General features: G+C 55.0%; 1 protein-coding gene across 4 annotated transcripts in view; it reads right to left on the reverse strand.

The window, feature by feature from the left end:
• Positions 1-25,182, reverse strand: part of PDE5A (phosphodiesterase 5A) — a 67,563-nt gene that overhangs the window by 41,837 nt on the left and 544 nt on the right. For 2 of the 4 annotated variants that reach the window (XM_053658504.1, XM_037129932.2), the window contains exons 2-3: positions 10,176-10,776; positions 4,281-4,370 (exon numbers count right to left, since the gene is read on the reverse strand). In XM_053658504.1, coding sequence (XP_053514479.1) covers positions 4,281-4,370; positions 10,176-10,776 — 691 coding nt within the window. Of the gene's footprint in view, positions 1-4,280; positions 4,371-10,175; positions 10,777-24,048; positions 24,219-24,782; positions 24,928-25,182 lie in introns of those variants that run through there. The other 2 variants (XM_053658505.1, XM_037129933.2) reach the window with 2 other exon arrangements.

A 25,182-nucleotide genomic window follows, 5' to 3' on the forward strand; every position in this document is an offset into this window, starting at 1 on the left:
TTGTCGGTGGTTAAAGGGCAAAGCGGGAAAGGGGGAGGCCAAGCTCATGGGCATCGTGACATCCCGTCCAGAACAAACAGGGACTCTGCGAGCACGTTTGCTCTGTTTCTGAAACGAAGCTACGAGAACAAATACCAGAGGGAATAAAGGCAGGGGACGGTTTGTCGGTTTCAAAGACACACAGGAGGAGCCAGTTCTTTAAGACGAAAATAGATCCGGATCAACCAGCAGCCTGCAGTTCCACTCTGCTTCCTTCCGTGGCCACATTTGCACGCCGTCTGACTGCAGACGGGAGGACCGTGGGTTAGTAAAGCTGTAACTCGACCTGCTCCCAGCTGCTGTGTCAAGTTGAAGGAGGCCCCAGCGGCTCTGGGAGCCGGACACCGCGGACCGGCGTCCACCGCCCGAGCCCCTCCACCCCGGGCCCCGGGGTGGACCCGACAGGCCCCTCTGCGGACCCCCCAGACACCCCTCGGCCATCCCTCCCTGGCCACTTCTCCGGTTCCCCGTTCACACAGCCTGACCCTTGAATGTGGGTGTTGAAGCTCGGTCAGCCTGCATCCTGTTACCTCCAGCTGATCTGTAATTCCTGCTGTTCAAGCTCTCCACCCACCAGGGGCAACAGCTTTACAGCAAGTGTCTTCATGCTTCAAGCTTTTCGTAGCCTCGCTGCCAAGACCAAGCACCCACACGTCATAGCGACTCACTCACTACTTGTCCAGAGAAGACAGTGTGTGGGGCATGAGAATTTTTAAAATCAGCAAAGTCAGTACGGCTTAGCGTCACTTTTGCACACTGCGAACGTTTCTTTTTGTGTGTTACAGCTGGAATTGCACGTCTGACTCCATCAGCGCTTTACTTTGTGGTTTCGGCAGCATTAAATCTCTTGGTTCGCCAAAGTATTCATCTCACAAAAACCTCACAAAAATTAGCTGATACATTTTTTCAAAACTTGTAGGCTTTTTTTCAAAGGAGGATATAAGTAATTAGATATTTAACTAAAACGCTTCCTCATCAAATTGTTGAAACACTTATCAGAGTCCTGTTGTATCTGCATCAAAGATTGACGACTATGGCATCGCCTGTGATGAAGTACAATCGAGACGCAGAATGAAAACAGAGAAGGAGCAAGAGAGCCCTGGTTCCAAATTAGATTTCCCCTCCGTGACTGGAGTTGACATGCAACCAAGAGGAAGCGGGGTCTCCGCCAGGAAGACCCCCCGGGCAGCACGGCCAGCTCGGCGCAGCGAGGAGGAACGTTCCCTCATCCTGGTCCGCGCAGCCCTAAAAATAAAGCACACGCGTCTCCCCGCGTCACGGCGACCAGCGCCCGGGGAGGGCGGCACTGCAGAAATGGGTCGCCTGAGCCACAGAGGAAGAGCTGCTCTCCCTGCCCTCCTTTCCCGAACAGGAAAGGGACTGTCTGGTGTAGAAGTAACTGACGGGAGTGACCGGGTCCCCGAGACCCAGCGCGGAAGCCAGGGAACAGCTGCCCCCAAATCCACACACACGCTGCAAATGGCTTTCTCTGTGCCTGTGGGCCCGTCCCGGCTGTTCCCTAAAGCACCGGGCCCAGATGGACAGGATGCACGCCCCCGAACGCTGTCCTCCCGGGGGACGTGTCCTCCCAGGACGCCACAGAGGATGTGACCCCGAGCCCGCCTCCCTCCCGACCCTGCCCTTCTTCCTCCGTCTGACAAGGAGCCTCGTGTGCAGCGGCTCGAACCCCTCGCTCCGCAGAGCCCTCCGAGGGACGAGGGACAGCAGCGGGACCCCTCACTCCACTGTCAGGGCCTCCCCCGCACGGAGCCCCCTGGGGCCCAGCCTCCCCCCACGTTGTGGCCCTGGGGACAGCCCGCCCAGTCTGACTCTCAGCTCCGCCAGAGCCGAGTTGCGTGGCTTTGGACGAGCTCCCCGATGTGCTGTGTGTTTCCTCATCTGTTAGGCGCGGGCGGTACCAACGGCCTCCTGGGGTCGGGATGAAGGTCATGCGAGTCGATGTACCCCAGGTCCTCAGGAGGGTGCGGCAGGGTGGGCAGCGGTCGCCAGAGCCCTGGCCATGGTCCTCACCCTGCGGCCGGGCCCGGCGGCTCCCCTCTCTCCCTGGCCCTGCGTCTTTCTGTCTTCATTCTCTCCAGCCAGTTGCTCTTTGACCTTTCCCAACAAATTGTTTTAGTTTTCTCAAGCTTTTCCAGCCCCCACCCACCACTTTCCTCATTAATCCTCTCCTCTTAGAAGGGAGCTGAGGCGCGGGAGGTTGTAAAAAGCTCTGCTCTGCAATTTAAAAAGACATTCACCACAGAAGTTCAGGAATGTCTGCTATCGGGCTTCTAAAAAGGGACCGCTGCAGCTATTGCCCTCACGACTGGGCGGTAAGGAAGAGGACTCCCAAAACTCAGAACTAGAGACAGATGATTATACCTCTCACCAAATCTTCAGTCTCCCTGAACTCTCTGCACCGTCACAGCTGAGCCTCGCCTTCGACATTTAACTGCCCCGCCAGGCAGTTGTCACACTGACGCCACGCCCTGGGATCAGGGTCTCTGAAAGGTACCAGGGCGTTTTGCAGACAACGACCAAATAGTCACTGGTCACTTTCCACTGTAGGCCCCTCGGTCACGAGCTGGCGTTGGCACGGGGCCAACACAGAGCAGACTCCAGAGTCACTTGGCCTCATTTATGGGGAAAGCCAGCAAAAGCCGTCTCCTTGGAGGCGCTGGTTCGATGGTGGACTGTACCGTGATCACGTGACCCCAGCTGGCTGGTCGGTCTGTGGCCGGTGACCTGTCCCTCCCAGGGACAGCTTTGTCACTCCCTGTCTGTCTTAAAGGCCCTGCCAGTTCTGTCTGTCGTAAGAACAAACAGCTGGCCTGTACCCAGGACTCCCCATGTACCAGGGACTGCGCCGTCCTCAAGACCCCAGGGGCAGGTCGTCCGTAAGCCCGGGTTTGTAGGGAACTCCTGGGCAGGCCCGTCCCACCCCGTTTCTCAGCAGGTGAGGGGGCTTCCCCCCAAGAGCACACGTCTTACGTCGCTCGCCAAGCCCTTCCTGGGACTCTCCATTCTGGTCCCAAAAGCTTCATGGGAGAAAGAGGACTTCCGCGCGTGCACAGAAGCTGCCCCTGCCCCGAGCGTGTTTACGTGACCACAAGTGGGAGGATAAATCTGGAAGTCCTCCGCCACATCCTCTTGGCCGCCTCGCCCCCCCGGCAGCCACGTTACTTCTTCAGATGACCAGGGCCTGGCCGAGAGCCTCCCATTCTTCTGTTTTTCATCATCCTCTTCTGTGCAGATGACTCTCACGGGACGTGATGTGGGCCTGGGGCGGGGGCGCGGAGGCGGCGGGATGGGGGGGCAGCGAGAGGGTTAAAGCCGTGTGTGGAAACCCTCCCTTCAGTCAAGGTCTCCGGCCTCCAGGGAAGTTCCTGGTGGTGTCTTATCTCATGGAGTGCTTGGTGCCAGGGAGCGGTGACCGCCGGTGAGGATGCGGAGCGTGGGGCAGGCAGGGGTGGGGAGGACACTCGGGTCCGGCAGGAAAACCACAGCCTGGGCCCCCGGGCCTGCATGCACTCTGATCCGACCTGCGAGGCACAGGTGGCCCGTGGCTGAGGGTGGGGTCGTGTGTCCACGCTTCTGAGTTTAAATCGTCCCCTCCAGGGTGGCTGAAATGTCACACACGGACAATGCCCAGGATGGCCGAGGACATGGGGCCACCATACATGGTGGATGAGGGCGCAGGTGGCTCAGTGGCCTTCGGGGAGAGATGGGGAGTCCCTCCCACAGTCACACACCCACCTACCAGGGGACTAGCGCCCCCCTTCTTGAACCACACGGGTTGAAACACGCAGGGCCTCTTACACACAGATTGTTTTCAATAAATACATTGAAAAAATGTGCAACAATTAGAAAAAACTTGCAGATGAACCTTAAAATTTCTGATGAACATTGTAACTGGGTAACCATTTGGGAAAGAGCATTACTTCGTCGCTCAACATACACAAATGAAGTGATCACCACCACAACCACAATGGCATGTCCTGGGCAGAATAAAGTCACGAGGGAAGCTGGGAGTTGGTAAAGAAATGAAAGGCCCGAAGTCTATTTGTAAGTGACAGCAAAATCTGTATCAGGATTCAACCCTGAAACTGAAGTCTAAATTAGAAAGATGAAGCAGGACATTTAAGTACTTTACAGTTAATTTGTCACTCTAGTATGCAAATTTGTTTTCAAAAAGAAAAATGTTTTCAGATGACCTTTTATAAAATGGAAAATTGGCTTACCTCTTCCCTGTGATTCTTAATTGGCATGCAGAGGATACTTTGTGTCCTGTAGCCGGTAATTCGGTCAACTTCTGCATTGAATCGAGGATCCTTGCAAGGAAAAAGAAATTCAATTTAGTGGCTGACCTGTTCAAAGACTGATTTGATTTTCCTGACTTATAAGATTAGAGAAATCTGCCCTTCGACTTACCTTTTTGCCCTGGATGACAATTTTATTGCTGTAACAGGCAGCTGATCATGTAAGTGCACAGCATTTTTAACAAGACACATTTAAGTTTTTCCGAGAAGCGAATGTTTATGAGAACCCGAAAAATAAAGACTCAACCAAAACGCTCAGAAATAAAGGGAATTCAAAATATGAACCAATTTCGGCAGCTTTACTTAAAATCAGGGAAGCGCAGCCATGCCCTGGGCAGCACAGTCTCAGCTCTCAGTTCTGTCCCTCTGTGCCCCCCCACCCGCCCGCCCCCAAGACGCTGTCTCTGCTCTGACACTCCCCACGAAACCCACCGCCTCCTCACCGCCTCCTCCCCTCCCTTGGGAGCACCGGCCCCCTGTTTCCTGTGTCCCAGGGGCTCATAGGAATTTAAATCTTACCGTCGCCCCCTTTTTTTAACACCTGAGAAAGCTGAATGGCCTCAGACCACATACAACTTCGCCCTCTGGGTGCCGCCCCCTTTAAGGAGGCACACCATGCACACCCAGCGGTCAGGAGGGACTGGGGGCCGTGCCGTCCGGAGGGTGGGCACAGGGAGAGGGGGGCCCCATGTCCTTGCAGACCCGGGAGGTGAAAGGTGGGCTGTCGGCTCAGGCACGGGCTGCGTTTGGCCCATCGGTGCATCTCCGGTATTTCACACAGGAATCCCACGCATTTGCTACATTAATGAAGGGACTCATTAGTAACAGGCATTGCCATCATCAAAGGGGATCATCTTCAGCTTATTATTGTTCAGAGCCGATCTCGTCGGTGGGTGGGGGGCGCCCTGTGGGGGCGACTAGAACGGAAACCGCACAGCGGAGCAGAAGCCCTGGAATGAGCGTTCGGAGCAGCAGGCCTGGGAAGATACAGGCTCGGCCTAATAATAGCACCTCTGCTTGCACGAGTCTGCTTTGGGAATTCCCTTCAGAGGGTATGGAATAGCCACACTGGAAAATCCTCATCTTTGAAGGTCATTTCTATTTTTTTAATTAGTCAAAAGTCATGCAAAGCCCAAGCTGTAAATGGATTAAATGGTTACATGGATTCACTCAATTGGGGTCAGAAACGAGGCCAGTCCTCCCCTCGGGGACCCAAACGTGGCATTAAAGGCTCTTTCGAAAGAAAAGTTACACAGTGGTGGGGGATCAGTGTGAGTAGTTCGTATGGTCTGCGTAAATGTTGCTGTGTGGTTGCTTTGTCTGCCACATGCTCACAGTTCTGTCGAGACACAGGGAGGCGTGGCTGAGTGTCTCTAAGAAGTGGTTCTCGAGTAACACTCTCTCTGCCACGCGTCTGAAGAGAGCAGACAGCACACCGACGTGGACGCGCAGGAAGAAGCAAACGATGGGCTCACAGTGAATCTAATGTCAACACAGGAAGAAGAAGGCACCGCCGGCACTTATGCTGCTAATGAATACTTCAGTCACAAGGCCACTTTATAAAGACCAGCGCTGGCCCCAAGCGCCTAATTCAGGCCACAGAGGTAGGCAGAGGGGAGTTCAGAAGTTAGCAGCCCTGTGACAGGTGCGCCCGGGGCAGACTGGGAGTTAAAGCCGACAGCAGCCCGGGTCTCACTCCGCGTAGGTGGGCGGGCGGCAGGGCGTGCCTCACGTTCCCTGCAGGGGAAGCCGGGTCCTCAGGAGCAAGGCCCGCGCCCTGGGCTGCATCTGTTCCGCAGAAGAGCTGGCCTGTGTTCCTCTCAAATATGTGTCCAGGAAGACAAAGAAACAGTGAGGAATGGCTCCAGATGTGCAGGAGACCAAAGCGACGGGGCAAGGGTGTGCACATGCCGCCCTGGACGAGGTCCTTGTCGGAGGAAAAAAGTAGCTGTGAAGGGCATTAGTGGGACACTTCGCCAAACGTGACTTTAACCGCGTAGATAATAGCATTGTACCATAAAATTTCCTGATTTTGGTACATTGCAATGACGGAAGAGAATGTTCTCATTGAAAAACACACTGAAAATTTACTGGAATGCTTAGTGAAAATGTCTCCAACTTCTTAAGTGGTTCAGAAGACATAACCCGCATTCATTACTTAAATGCATTATATGGAGAGGAAGAGAACAATGCTACAGCACATAGGGCAAAACCTAACTGGGGCTGGGTACGTGGAAGCTTCTTACCCGGGTCTCGCAGCTTTCCCGTGAGTTGGAATGAGACGAAAAAGAACAGAAAACCAAAAAGGAAGTCACACAATAGACTCGGCAAAGTATCGGCTGGTTTTCTTCTGCAAAGTGGCGTTTCCAGACAAAGCCTGAAGGCGATGAGCGCGCCGAGCCGCAGCAGACACGGCATTTCCCAAACTGCGTTCCCTGGGGTGTGACTGGGCGGTGACAGGTGGCTGGATTCGTCAAAACCAAAACAGTGGCTGCAGCTATTTCTTCCTCCCGGGACTCGTCTTGGAAATAACTGTTCATCAGACACTCGTTTGAGAGCCCGTGTGTCTCAATAAAAGTGGAAAGTGAGACCCGCAGGGTGTGAGACGGTGACGAGTTTTCTGGAGGAAGCGTGGAAAGGGGGGAACGAAGTGGGGTGGGAGGAACGGAAGCTGGGCGGTGAGCACCCTTCCCTCGGACCCCGAGTCGTGTCCTCAGAAGTCAGGGCGCGTGCGGGGTGGCCGTCCTGTGGGTCGGCCTTCCAGTGGACTCGGGGGAAGGAGGGGTGCTCCGCACTGTGGATCCTCGGACACGGGGGTCTCGGAGGCTTAGGCTCCCACAGGATGCGGAACCAGGGCTGGAGGCCGTCTGTGCTGGCCACTCCCCGCGTCACCCTGACCCGGCTCAGGGACATCTGACAGCCGGTGGAACGTGGTTTCTGGGGGTCTCCGGAAGAGTGGGCGTTCGCGTCCCAGGGCCGGGTGCAGAGAATTCGGCGACGCGGTGTGCTGGCCAGCCCGCTGGGGCCCGACCACAGCAGACAGGCGGGAGGGCACGTCGGCCCCTGGGCCCTGGGCCCTGTTCCTCCATGGAGCCCTGACTAGATCCCGGTCCAACCCAGACATTGGGCGACACCTAGTTTTTATAGGTAAGAGAAGCGCCCAACAGATTTCTACTGCCACGTTGCATTCTCCGTGTTAATGTCTTATTATCAACCACTCGGTGCCACATTCCAGAACCTGCGTGATGCCGATGGGCTGATGCAGAAGGTGACGGTGTCTGGCCATGGACAGGTGGGCAGCGCCTGGCTCCAGAGGTCCGACCAAGGATTGCTGTCCGAGGGCTGGGTCTCACGTCCTGAGTGTATGCGTGTGTTCCTTTTATTAGTAATTAAATATCTGAGTCCTCCAATTTACGTCATTCTCTTACAAAGTTTCAAATAGTGAGTAAAATGTTGATTTTTCTCACTACTCATTTATCCGTGAGGTATTTTTTTATTCTGAGCTCCAACCCCCGCATGCTTACACTTCACGGCCACCTCGAGGTTTCCCAGGGTGATGTCACCCTCCTTCCAAGTGTCGTGTGGTCCAGAGTGCCTGAGAAACCCTACGGCAGAGTGCTGCTTTCACAGACGCGAGTTTCAAGGCTCGGAAAACACTTGATGCACTTTCATGTCCCGACTCCTTTCACAAAGGGCTGCGAGGCAGGCACTTCATTATTCACGTTACTGGCAGGGCTGACTTCCAGGTTCATACCAACCTCGGTTGCCTGTCAACGATCAGCCCACACCTCAAATGAAATTCCTGGGACACAAGTCACTTCTGCGGGGCCGCTCTACACCCAGGCCAGGACCCAGGGGGTCAAGTGACAATGCAGGAATCTCGGCTGAGAGCCTTCGCCCTGGCAGAGGACAGGGGGGACACAGGCTCTTCCAGATGGCCGTGCACAAGTCAAATCCTCACCGACGCTGAACAAAAATGGCATTGCCCAAATTCAAGGAGCGTAAGCAGATTAGAGGAAATGCAGGTCAGTGGGGAAATTCTCCGGGCGGGGGACCCCTGGGACTCTACCGCCACCAAAGGGCGGAAACGCAGCTGTCACCTGTCATGAGAAGGGAATTCTTCAGCTGTGCCCAAGTGCCCTTCTGGGGTCAGCTGTGGTGGGATGTTACTACAGAGGTGGAAGGGGGCACCGAGACAGCGCCGCGAAGAGTCAGATTTGAATAGGTCACGTGTACAGAATGGATTCTGAAAAACAGTTCAGGATTTAACCCACTTAAACTGTCACATCTACCAAGTTCCTACCCTCAGTATTTCTCGCCAGTTACTGTTCACCCACCTTCAAACCCGAGTCCTGGACTCTTCTCTCGCCGACTCCGCCCCCCTGCTGCCCAGTCCAGCGGACCCCACCTCCCCGTCTGGAACGCACCCCCTCTCGGCCTTGGAGGCCAGGGCCCTGCTTCGGAGACCTCACTTCCTCACACTGTGAAAATGCTCCCCTCCCACGCTCCAGTCTTTTTCCCTCGGCTTCATTTTACAGCCTCCGTAAAATCCATCTTTCTCAGGCCCAGCCTGCTGCGCTGGTGCCCCCTCAAACCCGCTGTGATTACTCCCGGGGCCCTGGGCCCAGCCACTCGCCTCAGCCTGGCACTCAGGTCCCCTCCGTGTGCAGGCCCCGCCCCTCCAGCTCCGCGGTGTCTGGACTACGACCCACCGGTTTCGACATGCGCCGTGGCCCCCATTCCCTGCCCTGCTTTAACTGCCTCTGCACATGCGGGTCCCACCACGCACACGACTCCCTCCGTCCACTCAGGTCCTGTCCGCCGTCCCGTGTCCACACCCAGCGTCGCTCCCTCCGGCCTCCGTCCTCCATCCGTCCGTCTGCCCAAACACCTGTGCTCTCCTGCCGCCCCGGACCCACCGCTTTCCTCAGCACCCGCCCCTCAGGTCTGCCTCCTGTCCGCTTGTCCTCCGGACCTGCTGTGACTTTTGCTGAGTCAGTGTTTATAAAGATGACTGGGCACCAGGCACCGTCTCAGGGGTTCTGGGGTGCATGAGCGCCGTGACCCCCGGGATCCCACGGAGGAGCTGCAGGTGGGGGCCGCGGACACTTTACAGGGCAGCCCTCCGCACTGGAGGGTGGGGGGCGGCAACGGAGGGTCTTCCTGTCACCCGCAGGTGACGTGTCTCTCAATCCAGGGGCTTGGTGTAAAGCCTGTCGGTTTGTTGATGAAAAGGATCACTTCAAGCATGAAATTTGAAACATCATGTAGTATAAACCGTAAGAGCATAATGAAAGGTCTGTATATAACTATAGCAGAAGTGGGAAAAATAGGAAATCTTCGCATTAAAATATTTTAGAGTTGAAATTTCCATTTTTAAAGACCTCCATGACTTTATTTGCTTAGTAAAAAGGAAAGAAAGAATAGAAAGGAAGAGACTCGGTCCTTGGTGTCAGGGGGACCTGGAGTGAATGAGTGTGATTTTGGATGGATGGGTGGGTGGGTAGACGAATATATATAAGCCAAGAGGCTTTTTTTTTTGGACGGTTTTTGCACCTGCGTTGGAATCTCAGCGCAAACTCCAGAGGTTCACACAGAGGTAACAGACGGGGCTGTGGGAAGGTCCGGTAAGAAGGTGGGCACACAGCTGTGAGCGGACGATGACGCAGTATCACCAGCGGGGAAAGGGGGACAAAGGGGACAGGGCCCCGCCAGGGCCATTTCCCGGATGCACCCACCAGAACCGGCGTCTAAAGATGGAAAAGTGGCCACCACTGACTCCTCTTCTGAACCTGGCCGAGAACTCACCCCCCTCACCTCGTAGGCGTCTTTGATGTTCAGGGGCTCCCCGCGCGCGGCCACGTGGCCCACGATGCCCGTGTTCCACTGCAGGCGGATGCAGCTGTTGGACGCCTGCTCCAGGGTGGACCCCTCGGCCACGTCGAAGAGGCGGCTGACCAGGAACTTGTCGTTGGAGCTGTCCTCGCACACGAGGAACAGCGAGTAGCGGTCCGCGGAGATGAGCTGGTGGATGTGCAGGAATATTTTGTGGCACAGGGCCGTGACATCCAGGTGGCTGGAAATGTCTTTCACTAGCTCCAGGAGTCGTGAGCACTGGTCCTGGTCGTCCCCATCAACCCGAGGGGGGGTTGGTGGCATCTGCTCCTTCTTCCCCGAGTCCGAGAGGAAGCGCAGGGTCCCCTCGGAGTCCTTGACCACGATGGGCCTCAGGGGCCGGTCGAACTCGGAGGCGGAGATTTTCCTGGCGGGCGCGGCTGGGGTGCTGCTCTCCGCGCGGGCGCAGGGCTGCTGCGTGGGACGGGTGGGACGAGGGCAGGACTCGGCGCGGCCTCGGGCGTCGTCCTTGCAGGCGGCGAAGGTGTGCACTCGCTCAGCAAACCACGCGTTGACCATCTCTCTACGGAAGGGAACACAGAGGGTGGTGTGTTACTTGTGGCCGCGGTGAAGGGCGCCCCCACTCCCGGTCCGCTCAGGGCGCCGGGGGCCGAGGGGTCACAGGAAACAGAAACAAGGTGGCTCATTCAGGACGGTGCAGATTCGGAACCGGATGGAGGACAACTGGTCCAATGGACGTTGTAAGGAAGCAGGTCTACACCCATGATTTTCAGACGTCTGACCTATACCACGTCCAATGTCAAGTTTACCTCTCTCAACGTCGGTTCGTGCTGCAGCGCAAGACGCTGCCTGTGACGAGTCTTGGGAAAACGTAAATAGGGAGGCAAACTGGCCGTCGACAACAAAGCCTGTTCTAAACTTAAATATATGAACATTAAAAACAAATGCTTCACCAAATGGGGCTCATTCGCATCCCTGATTTCAGACAGCTGCCTCTCCATCGCCCCGTGCGGATCCGAAGAGAAAACAGAAAAGACCAGCGATTCGACCCCCTGAGCAGGGAGGCTGGGGTGGGGCTCCAATGGTGCCCGATCAGCAGCGCTCAAACCAATCTCGTCTGGTGTGAGGGATGGAAATCTTACCGTAGGCAATACCTAATTTTAAAAATCCAGTTCCAAAAATTGAAATGATTTGTTTTTAATGCCCTTTCTTGTGAAGGAACCCTACTTTAGCTAGAAGCTTTGCAGTAGCTGGTCTGTTTATAAACAAACGTACCAGGTCTCACTGTTCCAAGACCGGTCAGTTCGAACTTTCCCCCGGAAGGCTGCAATCTTACCTATCTGGACGGGGCCATTACTTCAGACATTTTTAAAACCCTTCCTTTGAGATTAACTTCTAAAAAAATTTATGAGTTCCTCAAGAATATTAGTTTTATCTAAAAGTTAAACTTGTTTTTCACCAAGCCTTCCTCTCAAAACAAAGGAAACAAATACAGCAAAATTCAAAAAGAAACCAGCAGTAACAGCTAATTAAAATCTATGTCATGCCTAGGACTTGACTTTTGCCAAAACTAAAATTTACTTTCAAAAGAAAAACACTTGCTTCCACTGCAGATACTTAAAAGAACTTTCCCTTAATAAGAGCAACGCCATCTCCATGCCACGGTAACGGTTTAAGTGGCCAGGACCGAAGACGTTCAGTGAGGCACTGTTTTGGGGAGTGTCGAGGGACAGACCCTCCCCGATCTTCTCGGTCGTAGTGAACCCTGGCGTCACCCCTCCGTCAGGCAAACAGGCAGTAAGTACCTAACAGTTTTAAGATGCAGCCACCATTCACTCCAGAGATCTCACGCTCGTGGCAGAGGAGGGCCCAGGGGAGTTCCTGTGTGTCGCCCGCCTCTCCCGTGGTTCCCGTTCTGCTCTCCCAGCCCCGTCGGCGCACGGGGAACAAGGAGAGTTCCCGTGGAGGGGGCTGCTGGGCACCGGGAGTGAACGGCGTCCAGAGAGCGAGCCGGACCCCGGGCACCGGGCACTCACTCTGCCAGCCTGGGTGCGATGGCCGAACCTTTGGAAGCTCTTGGGTTAATACTGGGTGGCAAGCCATTCCTCCTTAAATCAAGCCTTTTCATTTTACTCTCAGAACCATACCACATACTGTATTTAATAGAGAAAAGGCAAACTGCGATCTGCCTCTGGAGGGGAGAATGACCGGCCCTTCGACTGCTGAGAATCCTTGGGCCGATGAAGCCCGACAGGCGGTGTCAGCCGTGCGTCCTGACTTCTGACCCGTCTGTGTGTTTGCTGCCGAGGGGGCGCGTGACCAGTGGCGAGCAACGGCCCCCCTCTGAGTTGCAACGGCCCCCCTCTGAGTTGCAATTCCATCCCGCGTGAGACGGGGCCAGTCCCGCCTGTCCTGCCTTCCTGAAGTGCGCGGCGCTGACGGCGCCCGGCCGGCGGGAATTTGAGGAGACCGCATGGGTGTTCCGGAAGGTCCTCAGGACGCAGTTCCAGTCCTGGCTACAAGACCACTCCGCCGGGAGGGTGGACCGACCACAGCCTCCCGGGAGTTCAAAGCTGATGCTTCCGTTGTGAAAATGGGCAGCTGTGGCCATCGGCCACGGAGACCAAAGAGCCCCTGCAGCGGCCGACACCAGCCACGGGCCAGGCAGGGCCATCAGCTCACTTGGGCTCCTTCTGTCCCTTGGCCCCAAATTTTGAAGTCGGAGAAAGAGCTCCTTCCTGCAGGACCCTTGCCTGGGCCGGGTGGAGTCCGATCAGAGAACTCAGAGCCAGCGCTCCCAGCGCCCTCCCCAGAGCAAGGGGCTGCTCTCCCCTGTGCCTCAGGCTTATCCCACGCTGCGGCGGGCCTGGGGGCCAGAGTGGCTGCTCTTTCCTCATCCGGCTTTGAGGGGGAGAGGCCGCCCCCCGGGTGGTACAAGACCACAGGCTGAGTGGCCTCTTGAAGCCCTAGACCAAAGCTGACACTTTAGAGTCGCATAGTAACTCTATGTAAGTTACAATGTAGCCATCGGGGCAAAAAAAGCAAGGGCTGCGCAGTCCAGGGACGTGTTGGACCCCGGAGGCGGTAGTGACTCGGAGGCGGGCCTTTCCCCGGCTGCCGCTCCCTCCAGAAGCTCCCGTGAACCTGGACCCCCGGGAGGGGGCTCCCTCTCCCAGTCTCAGGTGGACTTGACCTTCTTTACTGTCCTCCAGCCACTCCTTGCCTTCCTGACCTTACTCCACAAAACACGTCTTACCTCACACATGACAGGCGTTACACACCTTTTGTAGATGGGTACACGGGTTCCGTTTTCTATTTAAACTTTGACAATATGTCTTACAACGACTGGAGAAAGCCCGAAGGTACCACAATCAATGCTGGGAGCGTCCCTCTCGGGTGAACCTCACCTCAGGTGAACCTCACCTGTGCTTCCCAACCCCCCTACACGCCCCTCCCTTAGCGCCCTCTTCCACACAGAGCAAGAGGAGAACCGAGGATGGGAATTAATCACATAGCAGGACACACAGGCCCTGGCAGCAGCCAAAAACTTGCCATAAGTTTCCGTAAACGTGACTTGAAATTTAAATCTCAAACCTGCTGGAAGGATGAATCGACTCAGGGGGGCATTGTCCCGCTGCCCTGCTTTAGGGAACGTTGGGCTATTTCGGGATAGTAGGGACTGCTTCAGGGGAAACCCTTGCAGCTCATCTTGTCCTCCAGTGACGACTGGGCATGAAAATTGGCCACACGAAAGCGATGTTTTGATTCCATGGGGCCTCTTTTGGGACTGACAGTCCTGCTCAGTCCATGGCGCTGTCACTAGGCGGCCGAACACCCTATTACACTAAAGGAGCTCCTCCCGCAGTCGGCCGGGCTGCTGGGTCGCAGCAGCTGCCGCAGGGAGAAGGTTGGACGTGATCTTCCAGGGTCGGGCGTTTGGCATCCTCAGCAATGCTCAGTGGGAAGTGTCACTGCGGTTGTGAATGATAAATGTCAAAGGAATTCTGGGGGCTCGCAAGCTTAGATGGGGGATTGCCATGTTTTAACGACGGTTGTAACAAAAAGTTCAGTTCATCAAAGTTGCACACATGGCAGAAATAAAGTGCTCTGTGTTTCATTCCACACATCCTGCGTGCTATTGTTTTAAGTAGATACAAAGCGTATCATTCTTGGCCTGTGGCTCAGTGGATTGAGTGTTGATAGGCGAACCAAGGGGTCCCAGGTTCAATTCTCAGTCAGGGCACAGGCCTGGGTTGTGGGTCAGGTGCCCAGTAGGGGGCGTGTGAGAGGCAACCACACACTGATATTTCCCTCCCTCTCTTTCTCCCTCCCTTCCCCTGTGTCTAAAAATAAATAAACAAAATATTTTTAAGTGTATCATTCTTAAAATGGTAGACTCCATTAAGTTAATGATTACATGGAATGGTGCCAAAATAGTAGCTCCTTCTTACAGATATTTAAACAGGTTCGAGTTTTGTATTGTGCATTGGGTATACTTCATCACCTGCTTTCTACAAACTTTGTAAATTGATCAGTACTATTCACTGAAAAAAAGAAAAAGTCAGTCTAAGGCATGCATGCTGTTAAGAATGAGAACTTCCTCCCTTTTCCAACTTCTCATTTTCACTGAAGATTACCAGAGACTTATCACAGGAAGGAAAACTACGATGCAGTGCGAACTCTAAAAATTCCCCATGGATGTGGGCGAGTCACAGCCCCGCCCCCGCACATGTCCCCTCTCCAGCAGTGACACATGGGGGGGGCAGTGCTTGCTGACAGGACGGGGGGGGGCACGAGCATTTCCGATGGGAGCAGCCAAACACACACGTGTGCACAGCGCCGATGCACGCACACGCCTGTGAGGAGGACTGCACACAGCCGCTTCCAGAGCAGAACAGCTCACGCATCTTACAGGAGGAATCCTGAAAAAGGCAGCAGTGCCTTAAATACGTCTTCAACATTCCAGCCGTCTGGGAAAAGAAAATAATTTAAAGACCTTCCCTGCATTTTATAGAATATCTCTTGGCATCTAGAAGAATAAGGAGGAAACAATTTACAAAGCAAAGTATAAATGTGATATAAACATAACTCTTCTGAGTTAAAAATATTCGGCGAAACCTCCCTGTAAAACAACTAGTGTAACGTGTTTTGTGCTCTTGCCTAAAACTATGCAGCAGAGGATAAAAAACTCTTTGAAAATATACTGTATTTGGGGTATTTGTGTTCTAATACTAAAAATATCATTGTCATGGCCTAGTACCTAAACGTTCAGCCACTCTATTTTAAAAAGTCATTGGAGAGTTCCCGCTTTTTATACTCTACACTATATATGGAAATAACCCCCCGTGGGCTAGGTCTCCAGCGCTCCCTGGGGTGGGGGGAGGCTCACACAGCGAGCCCCTGGAGAAACTTCAGCCTGCGCTCGATCCCGCTGGAGGTCGGCCGGGAGTCTGGGCATTGCGCCCTCCGCGGTCAGGCCCCAGGTGGGGAACACGGGGGCTTCGGAGGGGAGCACTCTCGAAGGGGAGGCCTGAGGGACACGCTCTGTTCTCCCCTCGTGACAGGGACGGCGGCACTGCCTTCGCAGGCCCCTTGGCAGCTTGAGGAGGTGACGTCCACAAAGAAAGGGACAGTGTGGTGGCAGGTGCCCAGTGAGGCCCGCACACTCGGTGCTGCTTTAAATGAACTGGGCATTAAATGGTGATGTGTTTTTAAAAGGTTTTTTTGGTAAATATGCAAGGAACTTATTCAATAAATAGGCTTCTAGAGAAAAACCAGATGTTAGCCATTGTTTCTTCTTAGGTTCCCAGTTTAAATGCACGATTTCTCTACAGAAGCTACTCATTTTAAAAAAGTTGTTCTAGTGTAAGTATTTTCTCAAAATGTAAGTGAAATACACAGACTCCTCAGACCAACAACTCCAGTTACATGTATCATTTTCTAATAATACATAAAGATAAGAGCCTAACGTTTAGCTGAGAACAATACATGCAAGAATATAACTTGTTTTTTTTCTGTCATTACTTAAAATTTAATTTTTTTCCAAAATAATTTAGAGACTTGAGGGACAATTTTTTTTCAAAGTATCAAAGATACAGTGAAACCGACGACAAATGTGAGATAATATACAGCTGATCACCTGTGATGAAGCCATAGCGGGGTTTCACAATGACCCTAATTCTACCCTGAAGGACGGTCGCACCACCTGATGGCTCTAACGCTCCGCCACAGGGGCTTCGGGGGTGGCAGGTGGCCTGTTCGCTCCTGCCCACGCGTGTCCGCCCGGGGAAATCTCACGTGTGGGTTGACGCCTGGGCCTCAGGGAGGCTGTGGAGCGAGTCCCTGGAGCTGCGGCATGTGGGGAGATTTGCGAGACACCCCCAAACAGCGTGGGAAGTCGCAGGCCCCGAGCGACCCCAGGGTCACGGGCTTGTCTGCTATTAGAACCCCGCCCTCTCCCAGCCGCCCTGTGGCCTTCCCCGTCACGCGTGCGAACTCATCACTGAAGACCAGAATGACACAGCAGCACACTTCCTGTCGGGGGGGGGGAGGACGGCTGGTGGCTGACACGGGCGTCTGCTAAAATTATCTGCAGGAAAAACGCAAAAACAGCTCTCACAAAATACAGTGTCTCTCAGATGTTTTTCCTGCTCTTGGACCTAACGTTAGGCCATTTTGGTGGCCCTGTGTGCGTCACTTGGACTGGGCCCCCCGTTCGTGTTTGGGACACACTGAAGGAGAGTGAGAGGGACTCAGAAATGCTTGCAGCCGAAAGAGCGTGTTAAGCCCGTTTACGAGTCTCTGCGCCCCAATTCCTCACTCCCTTCCACCCCTCTGTTTTAACAACGGGGTGTCTTCACTTGGGCCGCCTGCCGCAGAGCGGGGTGGGGGGGGGACAGCACAGCTGGGGGCCCGCTCCAGACTCGGGCTGGCCATTCCGAACCCCTTTCCGGTGCCTTACAAAACCCACAGAGATTCTGTTCAAACCATTAATAAAACGTCATCTAAAAACGAGGAAGACGCATAAGTCTCTAAAATCTCCCTCTGTTGTTCTAACTCCGCTTTCCGCTTGGAGGGAATGACTCTGAGTTCGAGGGAACGACTCTCTGAGTGATTCTCAAGGCAAAACAGTGGACGACTGAGAACTGCTACCCAGAACGACCAGGAAGCGGACCGCATCTTCTCTAGGGTCCTTAAGGACCCCAGGGAGTACCTGCCATTGTTTCCATTGCACAGAGAGAGCGATAGAAGTCCCCAAGGTCACACCCTCAGGAGCAGGCGGTCTGGGGTCACAGCTTGACTCTGCCCAGGGCCCTTAACCAGCACAGGCAGAAACGGATGCTAAAGGTTGGGAACAGTAGCTCGAAATCTAGTACTGGCGCCAGCCCTTGGGGGGCATTTGGAAATGTGGATTACAAAGGGGGGGTCCTGGCATTCGGTGTCTGGGCCAGGGGTCCGAGAACCTTCCGCCACATGCTGGACAGTCCCTCAGGGCAAAGACGGGGTCTGCAGCAGACGGGGAGCCTTGCCTTTCCAGAAGTGCTGGTTCAGGGGAAGGAAACGCCAAGTGCACGGGCGCCCGGTGTTAGACGGGGCCGGGGTGGCTCAGGGCACCCCCACCGAGGCCCAGGCCGGGTCAGAGGGGGCACTCGCTCCGGGCCGCGCCGGGAGGAGCGGGTCCTCTGCCTGAGGCGGTTTAGCGGGTCCGTTCTCTCCAGCTCTGGAAACGTCGGGATGCCAACGGAACCGAAACACAGCGCAGAACCGCTTCACGTGCTTTCACGTTCGAGTGTGACTGGGAATCGGAGAAACACGCTTTGTGGTGTTCCGTGCATTCGCAATCACACGCATGAAGAGCATCCCTTAAAGGCAAACCTAGTTACATCGGCAGGAACGCAGCCGCTGAAATGTAGGCCGTCACTCTGCCCGCGGACCGGCTCTCCGCTTCGACGCCGGGACACTGCCCAGGGTGGCACCGCCCAGGCTGAGGTCTGCGGAGGCCGGAGAGGGCGGGCCGAGAGGTCACACGGCCGCGTACCATCTGCAGGGAAACACTTCACTTTGGTCAGGAGGACGGACCCAAAACAAGGTGGAAGAAGTCCGCCGCCTGTGCCGGGGACGGCCCGTGTCACCAGGTCCCGTCCTGCTGCTTCACAGCCCTGCCGTCTGTCCGCCTGGCGGCCTGTCACACTGCAGGCCTTCGGAGGGAGAGTGCGTGGGAGAGGGGGATGCGGTCTGCAGAGACGTCTGCAGACCAAGTGCAGCCGAGGAGCCACGTCCTGCAAGTGAAAACTCCTCGCTGCTCTGCCGGGGGGGCCCGGAGGGAGAAGGGAGCCTACACAGGCCAGCTGGCCCCGGGACCTCTGTCCGCAGGCCTGGCCGTGGCCACTCCTCGGGTGGATTTAACGAATGCTGTCCATGGCCATTGGGCTGGAGTTTTTTCATTTTATGCATAATTCACTTACATATTTATTCTGGTATTACCGTTGCACGCATGCTGTAAGCATGATTAAATTACACCGGCTCTTAAAAACTCCACATTTAAAGAACGTTCAAGTAAAAGGAAGTTGACCCTAGGAATGGTGTTAACCGGGAGCTGCAGGGCGTGCCCTCGTCACCGCCTTTTGGGAGTTCCCCACCCCGAGGATGGGTCCCACGGTGGACCGCCTGCCTCGGCAAAGCGGTCAGACCACACTGCCCTGGACTCGGTGACGGGCCCAGAGCAGGCGGGCCACGTGACGAGGCCCGGGTCACTCTGAGGACTGACCTGCAGAGAAGGCGCTTCTCTAACATCAGATGTTCAAGACTCTCAGAATCTTGCCAAGAAGAGACGTTTCGAGCACGCGAAGGAAACACGCAGAATAATAAAGCCAGTACAGCACAGGGCTCAAAGATGGATGAATGGAGGGGCGAAGAACAGATACATTAAATAGATCTACAGAGCAACAGGCAGGATCTGACGAGATTATCTGACCAGCTGCATTTCCCAGCCAAACCAGTCCCCAGGGACCTCCATTATGTGAATCATTCTCTGTGAGCTCCAGCTGGGTTGCTGCCCCATGTGACGGAAAGCTTCCTAACTACTGTCATGGAGACTGGGAAGAATGTCTTCCTGGAACAGGGGTGTACTACTTAAGTTTGAGAAAATGGGTCACGTGATCCCCTCCACGTCCGAGAGGCAACGATCCTCCGGGTGTGCATGCGTCAGTATTTCACCAGCTCAGAAGATCAGGATCTCCTGTCCTTGTAACCTCAGCATAACTATTCCACAGAGAGTAGAAATGATCATTCTTGTTGTCTATAATTATCACTAAGGATGAGATATCAAATGGGGTTCTTTGGTCTCTCAAGTGTGGGTGTAATAAAATTATGCAGAGAAAGCGACTTGCAAAAAGCTGATCTTCCTTTACAACTCAGATTCAAGGGGAAAGTCTCAAACAGCACAATGGCACAAAAGACTTTAAAAAGCAGGTTCGCTTCTAACAAAACCCCGAAGAATACATATGTTGAAAAGGTTTTTAGAACACTTGTCAGGAACACTTATGAACTTAACACTCAGGCTGCTCGGCCGCTTTAAGCATTTGTTTGGCAATAAGTATAACCTCCTCCTATTTGGAGAAATTTTGAACAAAATACTTACATCATAAAATATGGATGCCTATGTCATTCAAAGCTAAGGGAGCATTCCCGGCAGAGAACAAGATTGCGGAGCTAAGGAGCAAAGGCCGACTTACGTGGAGGGGCCTCCCTTCCACTCCTAGCTCCTGGGCTCTGTGCGTGGAGAACCTCACGCTGTAACAAATATGTAACCTCCCTGTGACCTCACACTGTCACACTGTAACGAGGCCCATCGTCGGCTGCCACGTGGTCAGCTGGGCCCACATCTGTCCGGCAAACTAATTTCATAGGATGTCCCGCGTCGTCAGCAGCTGGTCTGCATCCTAAAGTCAGAAATTAGTCACTTTTCGACCCTCCATTATCAACCAACTCGGTGAGTTATTTCATTGTCCTGCAGCCCTCACCGAAGGCCCGTGTGCCGGGAAGAGGCTCGCGTCCGCCGTCAGCGCAGAGAACAAGGGGCACATCTAACTCATCACAGCAGCCACGGGGTTAATAAATTACCGGGTTGGTAAACTGAAAACTACCACACAGTGCTGTTTGTTTAGCCTCTTCAGTTATGAGAGAAATCTTTCCCAGCTGTTACTCGAATGCACTGGGGAGCCCGACCAAAGTTCCAGGACGGTCTGTGGGTTCGGACCCGGGGCTCGGGGAGAGCGGCAGGAGGGCAGGCTCTCCCGTCGGGTGAGGGCAGAGGTGCGACTCTCACCTGCGCAACTTGAAAGGAGTTTCAAGCACTTTAACAGAAACAACACGAGAGACCAGAGTCAAATCATCTAGTTAGGTGGCATTATTTAAAAAGGAAACTTTGTTGCACAACATAATTAAAATGCGAGCAACTGCTCGTCTTGATGTGCTGAAGCCACGATCTTGTGAAAATATTGGCGAATTCTATGCAGCTCCAGGTCACAAACTGGGAGAAAGAAGAAAGAAGCCCCTGAATGGTCCCGCACGCCTGTTCCCGCGTGGGCTACGCCCAGCAGAGTCTGACTCCCAAAGACCCGTCTCTGACTACCTGCCACTGTGCACATTCGAGCACATTTTCAGGAGCCACGGCCTAGTTTCACGAGCTCTCCATGGTCTGAACCGGAGGCCTGGAGGTGGAAGGGCAATGAGACGCGTCCCGAGGGGTGGGGGTGGGGGGGAACTCTGGTGGTCTCCCAGGCGATCGGCACCAGTGCGCTGAGGTCAAGGAAAGGCAGCTTAGAGCCGGCTGTCTGTGTCCTGGCTATAAGCAATACAGAAAAAAGGCTGTTGTGCCCCAGAATTACCATCATAAAAACACTGGGTGGGGCAGAAGTAGACTTACCACTGTGGGTGCAGGAGCGTATTCTCGTGTTGTTAATTATTGTATAATTTCCCACGGGACCAAGAGTGAACGCACCCACAGCTGCCCCGCCTTGCATTCTAAGTCCCGTCCAGGGCAATGGAGTCTGCGCCCACAGGGTTTTATTATCTTCAGCTCTAGTGCCCAGTTTAACGAAATATGCCAAGGTATCAGTGTCTGAAAATCGTGCTGTTTCTGTTCCCGTATCATTACAGTAAGTCATTCTTAAGGGTGGAGAGCAATATTTATATTCTATCCATCTTCTGTTTTAATATAAATACCTTCAACATGGAAATGTTACAACTTTTAGAGGCGCAAAAATTACAAAAGAACGAGGAGAAAGGGGAAAAGGAGAGCGGACCCCAAGCACAGGGCCTGGAGCGTGAATGCCCAGGCCAGCCTGGTGGCATCAGACAGGAAGCCCGCCACCCAGAACAGCCTGGTGGCACAGAAGTTCTGTTTCTGGACTTTGATCTAAGCGGCCGTAAAACACTTGTCCTCATTTAGTATCTCCTCTTTACAGTAGGTGCCAAATATTCTCAAGCATTTGCCTCACACAAAATAAAGCAATAAAAAGCCTGCGGCGCTATTCCTCCAACAGACCCCCCCCCTCGCCAGGGATCCCAGAGCTGGTTGCAGCTAAGGACAGGCAGCGGCCTCTAACTGGCTGTGCAGAACGGCAGTGGTGGGGACAGTGGCGTCTGCAGCCCGGAGGATGTCATTGGAGGAGGCCGGGCCTCAGAGCCCCTGTTCTCAGTCTCTGGCCTGTGGGGCAGCTGCAACATTGTCCCCTCCAACAGGGAGGGCGGGGCCTTTCCACCAGCTCTGGTGGCAAGTGTCCGGTTATTTTTATGCCAATAGATTATGTTATAATTGTTCAACTGACCCTCACCTTCACATATTGTAGTTCAGATTGTAGTTACTCACATATACAGACTGTAGTTTAGTTACTAAACAGCATCTGTTTCTTTTACTTTAGAGAGAGAAGGAGAGAAAGAAAGGGAGGGAGAGAAACATCCATTTGTTGCTCCACCTACTCAAATGTTCATTGGTTGCTTCTTGTATGTGCCCTGACTGGGGAATCGAACCCACAACCTCGGTGTATCCAGATGATGTTCTAAGCAACTGAACTACCCTGCCAGGGTCAAAGCACATCTATTTCTATGCTGCAAACTATGTAGCTTTCAATGAGGTGCCTAACTCTGCAATTGAAAATAGTTACAGTGTTATGCACAAGGGCTTTCAAGGGCAGCCCAAACTCCGGGGTGTTTCAAGGAGAATCCCGGTGGGCTACAATGTTCCTTCCACTCAGTGTCTGCTCCTGGGTGCGGATCACGGATCACGCCACCTCACGCCACCAGGGAAAGGACGGAGCGGCAAGCCTGCCTGTGGAACGGCCGTGATCACATCCAAGGATGTGGAGATAGTCCCGGCATCAGGCCTGTTCACAGGCCGGGATAGCTGAGCTGAGGGCCCCCACGGGTGCTGAGAGTCTGTTGTTTTGTGGGTTTCCTGAGTCGCCCATGGTACTCACACTAACAGCGGGGAACAAAAGGGGACAGAGCGCAGGAGTGTGAGCTTCTAGTTAAAAACAAAATCTTGTCGGGGAGGTTAACATGCCTGCAGTAAGTTTTCACCTCCCTGGACCTAGCAGTTCGGCAGTTTTACAAGCATCTACCTTCCCATCTCTCATTCTTCCTGTGGGTCTCTAATTTCTAATTTCAAGTTCACACCACCAAATCCAGTCCCAAACTGGACCACCATCTTCTGAAGCACCCCTTGCTGCATACGGACAACTTAGGCACTTTGTAACTCCTAAAACCAAGGGCCTGAAGCACTCTAAACTATTTTATACTTTCGTTTTCCGACTTGAACTCAACATAAACTCTTCTCTTAAGAGTGTACACACACAGAGATACACAGGCCACAGAGAGAAGCGGCCGGCTGTCCACATCGGCTGTGCCGTGAAAACCGGGCCTGAGAAACGTATCGAGTCCCAGACGACCTAAATTTTGCTCAGATGAACACCATTTTGAGAATTAGGGTTTTCATCCTGTGCTACTTGGAAGAAAATGTAAGGAGAAGAGAACGGCAGCAACAGTTTCGATTTGTTGTTCTCCACTAAGATCCTACTTCCAAAGTTCCCGCAGGCTCTGGACGCGGAGCGGGGTTAGGTGTGACCGGTTAAAACCCACCACCGACTGACCACCCCACTTCTGCTCTACACGGGAAGGAGGAAGGGGAAGGGGCATCTAAGGCTGCTTCGCAAGACAGACGACTTGTTTCTTTCCACTGCTAATAATCTACACGAAAGACGCCCCACACTTAAAAGATCAGCACGGGTCCCCTGCCCACTCCCCATCCACTGCCCTACTACTCAGTGAGGGCAGGAGGGAGAAGGGTGCCAAGGTGCCAGGAGACGGGACAGGTGGCCTGGGAGTAGCAGGGGACGACTCCAGACCCCTCGGGCCTTCGTGCTCTCCCCAAATAGGCAGAGAGCGCCTTCCGGGAAAACCCGCTTTCCGTTCAGGGCTCACCCCTCGGGCACTCCAGACGTGGGGTTCCAGGGCCGAAGGAGAAGGCAGGGAAGGGGACTGACTTTCTGAGGGGTCGGTGATTAATCCGAGAGACGAGATATGACCCAAGCCCTCGCCTCTGTCAGAAACCCCGCAAGTGGTTAAGTCGACCCCAACTCTGGACATTTCCTAGGAGTAACGGGGTTAAAGAGAGCCCCACCTACGGCTGCAAAGTAATAGTCCGCAGAGGGACAAGGAGGTCCAAATGTCCCAGGGTCCACTGCCAGTGAGGTGTCCCCCACCCCACCCCACTCCCGCAACCCAGCCCCGGCCCGCCGCGCCCGAGGAGTGGGAAAGGGGTGCTGGTTGGTACCTCGTTCTGTCTCCAAAGGGCAGCATAGCAGACGTGCGAAGGCGAGGTGCGGGCCCTGCGGCCCCGGCGGACCCCCGAACTCCAGCAGGCGCGGGGGGCGACACCGCGCCCAGGTGCGGCGGGTGACTGCAGCCGGCTCCCCTAGCGACCCGGCCGCCCGCTCGGCCCGCGCCGCGCCGCCCCCTGGCGGGGAGCGCCCTGCACAGCGGCGGCTGCGCGCCGGCGGGTGGGAGCCCCGCACGGAGCCCCGGCCGGCTCCCCCACCATCGCCTCCGGCCCCGCGGCCAGGGCTGGCTCGCGCCCTCCCCAAAGGGTCGTCTGGAAGTCAGCCCGAGCGCGCGCAGGAGCCCTGTCCGCGTCCCCGCGCCGCACGGAGTCCGCAGCCCTCAGGGACCCGCGCGCCACGCACTCTCCGCTCCCCTCCGGGTCCCTCGGCTGCGGCCTCTGTTCCTCCCCAGTCTCTGCCAGTGTTTCCCACGCGCGCCCCAAGGCCCGCGGCAGCCTCCCAGAGGAGAGCTCGCCCCCGCCCTCCACCGCGGCCGCCGGCCTTGGCTCCAGACCAGGCAGAGCTGGCCCTGGGGTCGCTTCGGCCGCTCGGGACCCGCCAGCCCCGGGTCCGTTCCACGCCACCCGTCCCGGAGCTCAGTCTGCGGCGCCGCCTCGGACGCAGGAGCGAGTAAAAGGAGGCAGGAGGGACACTGGGGACTAGAGGGGTGCACGGCACCCGCACTCACTCCGGGAAGGCTCCTGCACGTTGCTGTCCCGGGGCTGTCCCGCCGTCTCGCCCCCTCCCCGGCTCCCCGCCCCCCAGGCCCGGGCGAGCGGGACGGGGGAGGAGCGCAGCCGCCGGGACCGCGCTGGGAACGGCGCTTCCGGAGCTGCAGGGAAGGGGCTCGGGCTGTTTTGGTTTCGCCGCGGAGGTCTGGGGCTCCGGGAGCTGGACGGGGCTGCAGGAGGAGGCCGTGAACGAGGGCGCACGGGAACGGCTCCCCGGGGATGAGAGCGGCGGGGGCCGGGCGCTCGGATGTTTCTGTATTTGAACTTTGCGAGCGAGTTGGATCCAAGCCCACGCCTGGGTTTTTACACCGCGCTCGCCCTCAAGTCCAGACCTCGGCACCGTAAGCGGACCGAGGA

The sequence above is a fragment of the Artibeus jamaicensis genome, unplaced genomic scaffold, assembly GCF_021234435.1.
Source record: "Artibeus jamaicensis isolate MK-2021 breed Jamaican fruit bat unplaced genomic scaffold, CSHL_Jam_final scaffold_537, whole genome shotgun sequence".
Lineage (NCBI taxonomy): Eukaryota > Metazoa > Chordata > Mammalia > Chiroptera > Phyllostomidae > Artibeus > Artibeus jamaicensis.